This window comes from Carcharodon carcharias, chromosome 17 (genome assembly GCF_017639515.1).
Source record: "Carcharodon carcharias isolate sCarCar2 chromosome 17, sCarCar2.pri, whole genome shotgun sequence".
Classification (NCBI taxonomy): domain Eukaryota; kingdom Metazoa; phylum Chordata; class Chondrichthyes; order Lamniformes; family Lamnidae; genus Carcharodon; species Carcharodon carcharias.
In genome coordinates this window covers 45,795,126-45,808,239 of record NC_054483.1, presented here as the reverse complement: position 1 = coordinate 45,808,239, position 13,114 = coordinate 45,795,126, and the positions used below count along the sequence as shown (strand labels likewise).

General features: G+C 41.2%; 1 protein-coding gene across 6 annotated transcripts in view; it reads left to right on the top strand.

The window, feature by feature from the left end:
- The window catches only part of sirt1 (sirtuin 1), a 45,161-nt gene extending 34,317 nt beyond the window's left edge, over positions 1 to 10,844 (top strand). For 4 of the 6 annotated variants that reach the window (XM_041210206.1, XM_041210202.1, XM_041210200.1 and 1 more), the window contains 2 exons: positions 4,769 to 5,374; positions 8,637 to 10,844. In XM_041210206.1, the coding sequence (XP_041066140.1) occupies positions 4,769 to 5,374; positions 8,637 to 8,944 (914 nt within the window). In that variant the 3' untranslated portion in view covers positions 8,945 to 10,844. The remainder of the gene's footprint in view (positions 1 to 4,768; positions 5,375 to 8,636) is intronic. The other 2 variants (XM_041210203.1, XM_041210205.1) reach the window with 2 other exon arrangements.
- The last annotated feature ends 2,270 nt before the right edge of the window (positions 10,845 to 13,114 follow it).

Genomic DNA, 13,114 nt, shown 5'->3' with positions numbered 1-13,114 from the left:
CCCACATCCAAATCATTGATATAGATTGTGAATAGCGGGGGCCCAAGCACTGATCCTTGCAGTACCCCACTAGTCACAGCCTGCTATCCTGAAAATGACCCATTTATTCCTACTCTCTGTTTTCTGTCCGTTAACCAGTTCTCAATCCATGCCAGTATGTTACCCCCAATCCCATGTGCTCTAATTTTGCTTACTAACCAGCTGTTTGGGGCCTGTTCGAAAGCCTTCTGAAAATCCAAACACACCTCATCCACTGGTTGCTCCTTATCTATTCTGCTAGCTACATCTCAATAGTTTTGTCAAACATGGTTTCCCTTTCATAACTCCATGTTGATTTTGCCCAATCCTACCATCATTTTCTAAGTGTCCAGTTATCACATCCTTTGTAATAAATTCTAGCATTTTCCTGACCACTGATGTCAGGCTAACAGGCCCGTAGTTCCCCATTTTCTATCCCCCTCCTTAAATAGTGTGGTTACATTTGTTACCTTCCAACCTACAGGAATCATTCTAAAGAAGATAATCAACACTCTGGGATGTAGATCATCGGGTCCAGAGATTTTATTAACTTTCAGTCCTATTAATTTCTCCAGTTTTACAAATAGTTTCTTTCAGTTCCTCATTTTCCCCAGTCCCTTGGTTCTCTGGTATTCCTGGATGGCTTTTTGTATCTTACTTCATGGAGACACACACAAAATATTTGTTGACTTTCTCTGTCATTTCCTTATTCCCCATTATAAATTCTCCTGTCTGTGGTGGCCCACATTTGTCTCTGCTAATCTTTTCCTTTTTACATAATCTTTTCCATTTTTATGTTTCTTGCTGGTTTACTTTTCTTTTTTATTTATCAGTTTGTTGGTCCTCCTTTGCTGAATTCTGAAATGCCCCCAATCCTCAGGCTTACTACTTTTTTGGCAACTTTATAAGCCTCTTCCTTTGAACTAATACAATCTTTAACTTGTTAGCCATGATTGGATCATGTTCCCTGCTGAGTTTTTGTGTCTCAAGGAATGTAAATTTGTTGAAAACCATGCAATAGAGTCATAAAATTATACAGAACAGAAACAGGCCCTTCAGCCCATCGTGTCCATGCCAGCCATCAAGCACCTATCTATTCTAATCCTATTTTCCAGCACTTGGCCCGTAGCCCTGTATGCTGTGGTGTTTCAAGTGCTCATCTAAATACTTCTTAAATGTTGTGAGGGTTCCTGCCTCTACCACCCCCTCAGGCAGTGTGTTCCAGATTCCAACCACCCTCTGGGTGAAACATTTTTCCTCAAATCCCCTCTAAACCTCCTGCCCCTTACCTTAAATCTATGCCCCCTGGTTATTGGCACCGCCACTAAGGGGAAAAGTTTCTTCCTATCTACCCTATCTATGCCCCTCATAATTTTGTAAACCTCTATCAGGTCCCCCTCAGCTTCCTCTGCTCTAAGGAAAACAACCCTAGCCTATCCAGCCTCTCTTCGTAGCTGAAACACTCCAGCCCAGGCAACATCCTGGTGAGTCTCCTCTGCACCCTCTCCAGTGCAATCACATCCTTCCTATAGTGCGACAGCCAGAACTGCACACAGTACTCCAGTTGTGGCCTAACTAGCGTTTTATACAGCTCCAACATAACCTCCCTGCTCTTATATTCTATGCCTTGACTAATAAAAGCAAGTATCCCATGTATTAATTCATTCTTTAAATGCTAGTCATTACCTATCTCCTGTCATACCTTTTAATGTAGTTTTCCAATCTACCACAGACAGTTTGCCCCTGGTACATTTATAGTTTCCTTTCATTAAATTTGAGGCCTTAGTTTCGGATTTAACTTGTTGATTTTGAAAGTTAATGTAAAATTCTAAAATTATGGTTGCTGTCCTGAGAGGCTCCTTTGCAGCAAGCTTATTAATTAGCCCTTTCTGATGCACAATACTAGATCTAAAAAAGCCCATTCTCTAGTTGGTTCTTCAACATACTAGGGAACGAACTCATATTCATTCTAGGAATTTGACCTTTCATGCTAACTAGGTGTATCCAGTCTCTACGAAGATTGAAGTTCCTCGTGAATATTATCCTTGTTACATGCATCTCTAATTACCTGATTTACACTGTGCCCTGCATTACCGCTACTGTTTTGTGGCCTGTAAACGACTGCCAAAGTTTGCTGCTCCTTATTGTTTCTTAGATCCATCCAAACAGAGTCCACAGCTTAATCTTCGATCTAAGATTCTCATTCACTAACGTTCTTCCTATGGTGCATTCAATTTGTACCACATTACATGCGTTTTTGCAACCTTTACATACTTAGTCTGTGAACTGAAGCTCTTTGCATAAGTTTTTGAAACAGGAGTAAGTCGTGTGTTCTGTTTTTATCAACTTCTTGTGTCAAATTCTTAGTCTAAGGATGCTGGTACTGATGACCAGGCACTGGTCTTTGGACTCTGGAAATTGGGATTTCTACCTAAACTGATTGGATAAAAGTGCCTTCTGAACTTTGACCATAAGGGGTTTGCATGAAATGAGTTTTGATAATCTCAAGCCAGCTTTCTAGAAAGGTATAGTCACACTGATTTGTACCCTTAATTTCTAATATCAGAAGGGAAAAGCGCCTCACAGAGAAGTGTGGGAAATGGAGATAATGTCACACTCGTGCTGTTCTGAACACTGAGACTAAGGAATGTTGTTAATGCAGGGTGAAGGGAAATTTATTTTGCAGGTTTGGGATACTGAATCCACATAAATTGCGAAAATCCAAAAGTATGTCCAAAGCAGAAATCAGCAGAAGCAACTTGACATTGTTTACATGAATTGCTAATTGGAAATCTGTCTCAGTTCGTAATGTTAAAGAGTGGGAGGTAGTATACCTGTGCAAGATATCCACCTACTTCTCGTTTTTGACATTAATACTGCCTGATGTCTACTTGTAATTACCACAAGTTGCATCTGAAGTTGCTCTGTGTTCTTGATTGTAGTTGGCATGTGCAGTTGGTGGAGTTGTGATTTAAAAGTCTTTGCTTTTCTGAATGCAATGACTCATTTTGTAGATCAGTTCCATGAGCAATGGTTGCTATTTTTGGAAGTGTGAGCAGTGCATGTTGGGCCATTGGTCGCTGGGGATTACCACAGCTGAAGATGAAACATGTCGCAACCTCCCCAAGCGCACACTGTCAGCAAGAGTTTCCAGTGTATAAAGTTCCGTTTATTATTGGCCTTCTGCACTTTGACCCAGCCCAGTTGAAACGAGACAAACTAATTTCCAGCAGCTGCCCAACCCATTTACTGCGGAGTAAGGATTTCTGGCTATGCACAGCTCTGTGCCATATTAAGGGGCCATCAGAAAAAAAACTGGGCTACATCTTATTTTAACTTCAAAATAAAGCCTTTTCTTATTTTATGGGATGTGAGCATCACTGGGTAGGTCAGCATTTGTTGTCCATAACAAAAACAGAATTACCTGGAAAAACTCAGCAGGTCTGGCAGCATCGGCGGAGAAGAAAAGAGTTGACGTTTCGAGTCCTCATGACCCTTCGACAGAACTTGAGTTTGAGTCCAAGAAAGAGTTGAAATATAAGCTGGTTTAAGGTGTGTGTGTGTGGGGGGCGGAGAGATAGAGAGAGAAAGAGAGGTGGGGGTGTGGTTGTAGGGACAAACAAGCAGTGATAGAAGCAGATCATCAAAAGATGTCAATGACAATAGTACAATAGAACACATAGGTGTTAAAGTTAAAGTTGGTGATATTATCTAATCGAATGTGCTAATTAAGAATGGATGGTAGGGCACTCAAGGTATAGCTCTAGTGGGTTTTTTTTTATACAATGGAAATAGGTGGGAAAAGGAAAATCTTTATAATTTATTGGCAAAAAAAGGAAGGGGGAAACAGAAAGGGGGTGGGGATGGGGGAGGGAGCTCACGACCTAAAGTTGTTGAATTCAATATTCAGTCCGGAAGGCTGTAAAGTCCCTAGTTGGAAGATGAGGTGTTGTTCCTCCAGTTTACGTTGGGCTTCACTGGAACAATGCAGCAAGCCAAGGACAGACATGTGGGCAAGAGAGCAGGGTGGAGTGTTAAAATGGCAAGCGACAGGGAGGTTTGGGTCATTCTTGCAGACAGACCGCAGGTGTTCTGCAAAGCGGTCGCCCAGTTTACGTTTGGTCTCTCCAATGTAGAGGAGACCACATTGGGAGCAACGAATGCAGTAGACTAAGTTGGGGGAAATGCAAGTGAAATGCTGCTTCACTTGAAAGGAGTGTTTGGGTCCTTGGATGGTGAGGAGAGAGGAAGTGAAGGGGCAGGTGTTGCATCTTTTGCGTGGGCATGGGGTGGTGCCGTAGGAGGGGGTTGATGTCCATCCTTGATTGCCCTTGAGAAGGTGGTGGTGAGCTGCCTTCTTGAACTGCTGCAGTCCATGTGGTGTGGGGTACACCTACGGTGCTGTTAGGAAGGGAATTCCAGGAACAACAATATAGTTTGTATACTCCCGCAGCTTTGATTTATATTTAATGGTTTGAAATTACAAATGTATTTCGAAATCCCATTTTTAAGTATAAAGAAAAAAAACTGCAGAAGCAGGAAATTTTGGAAGGCAAATGGAAAAAACTGGAAACATCTAGAGAGTCAGTCAGCATTTGTGGAAAGAAGAAGCAAATTGAAACTTCAGTTGTGGCCCCTTCATCAGAACTCAGTTACACACCTTTGGTCAGAGTTTCCAGCTAATGCCATTGTGTAATTGTGTACTTTTCTTGTAATATAACCCTCACTCTGTTAATTGATTTTAATACAGGCTCTATACCACACCATGTACCTCAGGTGCTGATTAATAGGGAGCCCCTGAATCACCTTAACTTTGATGTGGAACTGCTGGGTGATTGTGATGTTGTCATTAATGAACTATTTCATCGTTTGGGTGGAGAGTTTGAAGAACTTTGCAGCATTCCAGTAAAACTGACAGAAATCACAGAAAAACCCCCACGATTGCAAAAAGAATCGAAACGTCTGTCATTTGATCTCCCTCCCACTCCTCCTGTTTTAACAGAAGATTCTAGTTCGTGTGAACAAGAAATGGAGTCTCACAAACTGATAACCAGAAAAGGTTCTACAGTTAAAAGTTATGAACCCATTGCAGAATCCACTACCAGTTGTGCAAAAGAAATTCCAGAGGAATCGGAGATGGAAAGAATTTTTTATGAAAAGGAACTGGAGAGTAAGACCCCTGTGGCAGAAAGTTCTGGAAATTGTACCAGCAATTTACATGTCACCCAACCTGTTGAAGGTAGTTGTCCAAATACTGAACACTGTGTTCCAAGTGATATAAAACATGCTAAGGAAACGCTAAAAAAAAGCTGGGGCAGTAAATATCCAAAAGAGCAAATCAGCAAGCGATTGGTTGGTAAGTCATGCTAGTAGACGATTGCCCTGTTTTTAGATCTGTGTGCATTCTTGAGTGTTGATGTATTCTATGTAACGACCAACAATGGCTAGTGACCAAGGCTAGGTTGACCAGCGACCCACCAATAGAGATCAATGAACAAATGCATAAAATGCCAGTGTTTCCCTCTTTGTTGTCCCTTGCTGGTGATTACCTTCTGGCGCCACATCAAAGATTATGACATGGTGTAGGAGGCAACATATTGGCATGGATAAAGGATTGGTTGGCTAACAGTAAGCAGAGTAGGGATAAATGGGTCAAGCTTGACAAGTGGAGTGCCACAAGGATCATTTCTGGGGCCTCAACTATTTACAATGGACATAATGATTTGGATTAAGGGTCTGAATGTATAATAGCTAAATTTGCCAATGACACCAAGACAAATAGGAAAGTAAGTTGCCAAGAGGAGGTAGAGAGCCTGCAAAGGAATATAGACACATAAAGTGAGGGGGCAAAAATTTGGCAAATGGAGTATAATGTGGGAAAATGTGAACTTGTCCACTTTGGCAGGAAGAATAGAAAAGCAGCATACTACTTAGAGAGAGATTGCAGAACTCAGAGGTACAGAGGGTGTTCTGGTACATGAATCACAAAACACTAGAATATAGGTACAACAAGTTAAAAGGAAGGCCAGTGGAATGTTGGCATTCATTGCAAGGGGAATTGGATGTAAAATTAGGGAAGTTTTACTACAACTGTACAGGGTGTTGGTGAGACCACATCTGGAATACTGTGTACACTTTTAGCCTCCCTATTTGAAAAAAAGTTATAATTGCATTGGAAGCAGTTCAGGAAGGCTCACTTCTGGGAGGTTGGGCCTATACCCATTGGCATGTATAAGGGTGAGAGGTAATCTTATTGAAACACAAGATCCTGAGGGTATTGATAGTGTGGATACTGTGAGAATGTTTCCGTTTGCTGGAGAGACTAGAACCAGCGGATACAGTTTAAGAATAAGTGGTCTACCGTTTAAAATGGAGATGAGAAATTTTTTCTCACGAAGGGTCGTTAGTATGTGGAATTCTCTTCCCCAGAAAGCAGTGGAAGCTGGGTCACTGAATTTATTGCAGGCAGAATTAGATTTTTGATAGACAAGGGAGACAAGGGTTTTGTGGCGGCTGGGGGCATAAGGCAAAATGGAGTTGAGGCAATAACCAGATCAACCATGATCTTGTTGAATGACAGAGTAGGTTCGAAGGGCTGAATGGCCTACTCCTGCACCTAAGCCCTTTGTTCCTATGTATCTTGTCCAAGTTCCTCATAGTATATACATGGGCATAGACATTAACCGTTGGTAGACTGTTTGAACCATGACAACCAAATCCAGTCCCTCACTCCCAGCACTGGATAGCAATCAGGGGTGGAATTCATCCTTGTTACCTCTCCTGCCCCACTCTTAACCCAGCTGGTGCCAATTGTAATAACTACTGGCCGGTGTGTGTGGCCCAGTTATATGCCAGCTTTACCAACCTACCACTAAGAAGCTGGTGGGAAGAACTTTCGCTGCTACAAAGAGACTGTTAGATAGGAAGAACAATCATGATTACAAACTGCCTGGTGTAGGAGATTTAAAAAACTCTCTGCTAATAGGGAGAAAGCAAGCCTGCAGCCATTGTCTGGAATGAGGTTTTTTGTAAAGCTGAGTGGTCCCTTTTGCTGCATGGTTTTTGGTAAATGGATATCTGATGCTCATGGAAAGTCATCATCATTCTTGTGTCTCTAAACAAAGCGACTGAGAAATCCACACATGGAATATCTGTTCTCACGTAGTAACATCTCACAATTTGCTAATGTTAGAAGATCCGATAGCTTTCAAAAAATTCAATAAATACTTGAAGCAGCAAAAATTGTATGATTACGGGGAAAAAACAATGGAGAGGGGCTAACCAGATTTGTCTCTGAAATAGTTGGTGCACACTTGCTGCGCTGCATGGCCTCCTTCTGTGTTGCACTTATCTATGGTGTGGTAGCTTGTGTCATTGTGGACTCACTGACCTGCAGCAAGGTGGGCCAGCCAGTTTGCCAAGGTTGGGGGTGGGGGGGAGGCGGTGGGGGGTGGTTGCGAGGTGCATGAGATGGCTGGCTTGTGCCGGGGGGGTTGGACGGCCAGTTTTTGCCAAGGCGGGGGTGTGCAGGATTGATGGTCAGTTTGTACTGAGATTGAGGGGGGGAGTGGGTGGTGGTGGGCTTGCTGGTTTGTGCCAAGGTGGGTATGGGGAGGATGGAGCATGGGACGACCCGTTTGTGCTGGGGACGGGGTGGTTGAGTTCGACCAGTTTGCGCCGAGGCAGTGGTGTGTAGGAGGGGTGGTGGTGGCGAGGAGAGACAGGACAGCCAGCTTGTACTGAGGTGGGGAGTGGGTTGGGCCAGCCAGTTTGTGCTGAGGTGGGGACGGGACGGCCGGTTTGCGCAGGGGCATGGGGCGGCTAGTTTGTGCCAAGGCGGGGGAGATGGAGGACAAAACAGCTGGCCAATTTGTGCACAGCACGTTCCCACAAACAGTTCCATGATAATAACCAGATAATCTTCAGTGAGGCTGGTTGAGGAATAAACATGGTCCAGTACAGTGAAGGGAATCCCTAACCCCACCTCCCCATCACTTTTCGAACTAGTGTCAGCGGATTTTTTTATCTCCTGATTGGTATATGGATCCTCAATTTATCAACTAATCCAAAAGGTGGCACCTCCAGCAATGTACCACTCCCTCAGTACTGAAGCGTTTTCAGTCTGCTTGAGTTTGTGGTGTTGGTCTTGTGACATACAAGTCCTATTCGCTGAGCCACAGCTGACACTGTAAAACAGACCATATATTTAAACACGGCCTGTTGATTCAGTGAGCCTTAAATCGAAATAAAGGGGAAAACTTACTGAAGGAACTCCCAGATTCAAAGATGAAGGTTATTTGAATGATGAGCTGGATTGTGTATCTGTAAAATGTTTTTGGGTACAGGAAATGGGCAGGTTTCTTCATTTGCTTCTTCATATCTAATTCCTGCCATTTGGTCAGTGTAATGGGATTTAAGAAAGTAATAAAGGGCATTGTGCACTGTTATCCAGTTGTTTATGTTACTCATTCAACTACAGAACCCAGATATAATTATGGAGCCCATACATTCAGTTCTAAACTTTGAAGATTTTACATTGCAGATAGAGGTGTTGGATGGTGATTAACTGACTATTGTACTAAAATGGCCTTAATGCATGTAAATTTCTCCATTTTCAGATTCCCAGTATCTGTTTTTGGCACCCAATCGCTACATTTTCCACGGTGCCGAAGTCTACTCAGACTCTGAGGGAGATGAGGCTTCATCTTCTGGCAACAGTGACAATGAGTCCTGTAGCAGCAGAAGTGTTGGTGACGGAGAAGAGGAGAGTGATGTTGAAGAATTTTATCATGAGCTAGAGGAGGATGGTAGAACTCCATACTTTGGGACTGAGAGTGAGCATTTTGGAGATGGCGATGTGTTGAGTGAATCAGTTGAAAATCCCACCATGCAAGGTGAATGTGAAGATACTAATCCCTTGGAGTAAGAGGCACAATTGCATGATTCTGTTATGTTACGCTATCCACCAGCATTAACCACTTTTAGGACAATTTTTATAGCCAGTGAGCTGTCCTGGACATACAATGGCTGGTAATGATCATGCAGAACTTCAGTCTGAAACTTCCTATTCAGTCTATCATACACTGAAAACACTAGATGACCTTTATTAGCTACTTTTCACTGAATATGGTACATCTACCAAATACGAATCTTGCATATTTGGACAACCATTTAATACTGAGTTCATTGGCATTGCCTTTAATGTAAACTTTTATTTTTATGGCGGGGGGCAGAGAGTCTCTTCCCTGCCAAAATGTTTCACTTTGTTTTAGTTTTTTTTCCATTTTGATTTAAATGCTTTGAGATGTACAGCTATTTAATACAGTTCTTCAGAAGCTAAAATGAATGTTCTGTACATATTTTTGTGTGTGCTTGTTCAAAAGCCATTTAATTGCTGAAAAGGATAAAAGGGAACAGGTAAAAAGACCAAAGAACAGCAGGAAATCTCAATGACTAGAGCTGCAACAGAAGTTTAAGAAGCTCTGTTGCAGAATTTATTTTAGAGCAGTGGGTGGTTTGTTGAAGCATATCACATTTTGTTTTTCCAGTTTGTATCTTCTCTCATGAAACAGTAGTTATAATGTTTTCTATGAGATGAGCTGGCAGCTAATTTATACACCAAGGTTACTATTTTTCATTGAGTTTAAGCTGTATATTAGAAGCTGGTAAGTACTTTTGAGGCATACTCAAGTTGAGTGGATTTAAGAACATTTTTACACTATGTAGCCTTATAGAGATTTGTAGGGTTTGCTCTTGGTGCCAGTTCTGCGCAGACCTGGTTCCAGGTTTGGTACGTAGCAGATTCATGTCGTTCCTTGCATTTTCTTCCTGTGGAAATGAGATGTAAAATGTGTAATTTTAATAACTGAAGTGTTTGGACACCATTGCAGAATTGAAGATGGAACACTGAAGTAAGACTGAGCTCTAGTTCCTGCTGAAGTGCCTACATTCTGACTCCCCATTGTATTGGAAGGCTAAATTATTTTCTTTAAATTTTTTGACCTATTGTTAATTGCAAATAATAAGCAGAGCAGTTTAATGAAATCTTAAATAACCTGCCAGATATGAATTATGCAATTTTTTTTTACACAAATGTTTTATTAAATAGGTCCTTTATAATGTGTTGGTCGACTGATTCTATATTCTGCCAAATAAATAGTGTAAGTACAGTCTGGCATATAGAAGAAATCTTTGTTTAAACATTAAAATGGGTGTATTACATTTTGCTAAAAAATTGTAAGAATTAAAATCTAGCTGAGGATGTTAGAAGTTGGTAAAGGGTTTTGTTTTGTAATGATCCCCTTCAGTGAAAGAGCTAAAAATTTTGACTTATTTTTGCACTCTACAAGAACTAAACTAAAATTTGGCTTGGAGACAAATTTCTCTCCTTGCCCCATCCATATCTGGGGCACTGACATTTTGACACATCTGGAATTGTTTATCTCAATGTTTTTTTTTATATGGCATAAATTGCCTTTTTATTTTGTACTCTGATTTCCAGAGATACCGCTCACTGTTCTTCAAATGTGTAAAACTCTAGCTAGTTTTTATTGGGGAAGGGGGAGGTGGGGGAAATTAAAAAGAGAAGCATGGTTAAAAACCTCCAACAATTAAAAAGTTTGGTAAAATAAGACTATAAATGCTTTCCATTGTGCTAGTCTTGGCTTTGACTGATGTGGGAGAGAAAAACTTTGCTAACCTCAGTTATCTCAAGGTAATGCAGCACTGTAGCAGGTTTAGATCCGTATGTTATGTTCTTTTTGTTCTTCAGCTGAGAAACAACAGAGGCCGCTGCTGCCTAGTCCAATCTGGTTTACCCTGGAATATTGAGGGGGGGGTGGGGGGGGGGCGGGGCGGGGGGGGGTGGGGGGCGCGCTCAGGGGGAGAAGTCATTTGCATAGTGGTGCTTCAAGTTTCTTATGTTGATTCTTGGGACTGACAGTGCCATGGATCACTACCTGCATAACAATCCTCATCGATATCATTGAAGAAATTTTGTAGCATGATCTGATTTATGGTCAACAAAGTTTGATGTATAGAACATAGGCTACATCTGCTCTGTTATTTTGCAGTACGGTGTTCAAATTATTTCTCTGTCCTTTGTACATACCGAATGATTAGTGTATTCAAACTACTTTTATAAGGAGAGGTTATTAGAAGGTGACTTGTTTTCAGATACAAAAACAATTTCATACTTAAAAGTTTTAGGTCTTGAATTTTTTTATGCATTTAACATCCTAAGATTTGAATTTGCAAACTTTTACAAAGCAAATGCTTTTTGAGATTAAAAAGGACTGTTGGAATACTGTGATTAATGGAAGTGTTCTGCTAATTTAAACTAAATTTCAAAAGCTTGTTCTTGTTCCATATAACACAGTCTCTGTTCTCTGTGCTTCTCTTTTATGATGTATTTGAAAGGATAATATATTGCAATAAATCTCCTTCATAAATTATTTGGCTTTAGATTCATTAATTGAAATTTCCTCTGAAGAGCTACCTTGCTACGCTGAGACACCATTAGTTTGGTTCTGAGGTGCAGCCATTTCCTCTGCAGTTGATAGTTTACCATTTTCTATTGATACCATTCAGTTTCTTTCATTATATAGAAGAACCTGTTGCAGAATGTTAGTACATTAAAATATGTATAATTTTGGTAAGTCTGTAAGCCATTTGTTGTTAGCCACTGTATTTATCTAAAATGTTTGCAAAGATACAACAGAAATTGAATGTGTGGAACATAGTTGGTTAAATTAACCCAAATCTCTTTTTTCTTTCCCAAGCATTTTAGAAATATAATCTATAATAGCATGTAACAAAAGCTGTTGGACTATAATGGTGATTTCATTAATTTCTCTGCATTTTGGTTGAAAATGGGATGTACCACTTCATTCCATAATTGAGCAAGCTTTAGATTTTGACGAAGGTTGCATCTAGTGCCAACTAAATTGCAGGGAGCAAACATTCCCCCCACCCCCATGCACAGTTCTAGCTGTTTTTCCATGACATCATATTCAGCAAATGCATCCTCTTCAGTTTCCAGTCTTGCATGTGTTCCCTGGTAAAGGTGGCAGTGGAGGACTTGTCCCAGGAAAGCAATGGCCAAAAGCAGAGCAAGACTGTCCTGGGATCAATGTGACAGTGAGGCCACCAATTATGGTGATTTTGTGAAACACGAGTTAATGTTTTCCACTAATAAGATGTTGCAGTCAAACCAAAAAGACACCCTGCTCACCACACAAATCAGTAATGTGGTATATGAATTTCAGTGCCAATGTGATGCCAGGTTTGTAGGCCATACATCTCAAAGACTAGTGAATCGTATCAAACAGCACCTCTTTGGCTGATCGCATTCATGTGGCTACTGCATAGTAGCAGTGTGAAACAGCTAGCTTCACTTGTTGCTCAAATGTGAGACACTTTACGCTTCCAGGATAATCCAGGTAGATTGGGCACTTATCAGGACCGAAAGCAGTAGCCTTAGGCCCATTCATGAGTTTGCACAATATACAGTGAGGAATAGTCTGACCAGGGTAGCCATTATTCCACAGGGTGGCTTTGATGCACCCTGTTTCAGCATCAAGTTTGCTGGTGAGCAAGTGTCTCGGGCCCTAATTGAGGTTGCCGATAAGGCCAAACTTATAGCTTTTGGAACTGTGTGAATCCCAATGCGTATATTGACCAGTGAAGAGGTAGGCTTACGATAAGACAGTAGGAGGGAACCCATTGACAGATTTCTCAACTAGCACATCGAAGAAAGGGAGGTCATTTGACTGCTCGATTTCAAAGATGGAGCCCACAAGGTGTCTAAGGAAATTGTACATGCAAATGTAGATTCAAATATAGCAAATGTATCATCCACAAATTGGAAATAGGAAATAAGCAAGGGGTAGGAGGTTATGGATCCTTATTTTTAAAGTGACCCCTAGTTCTAGATTCTTCCACAAAAGGAAACATCCTCTCCACACCCACCCTGCCAAGACCCCTCAGGATCTTAAAGGTTTCAATTAAGTCTCCTCTTACTCTTCTAAATTCCAGTGGATACAGGCCTAACCTGTCCAGTCTTTCCTCATAAGACAACCCACCCATTCCTGGTATT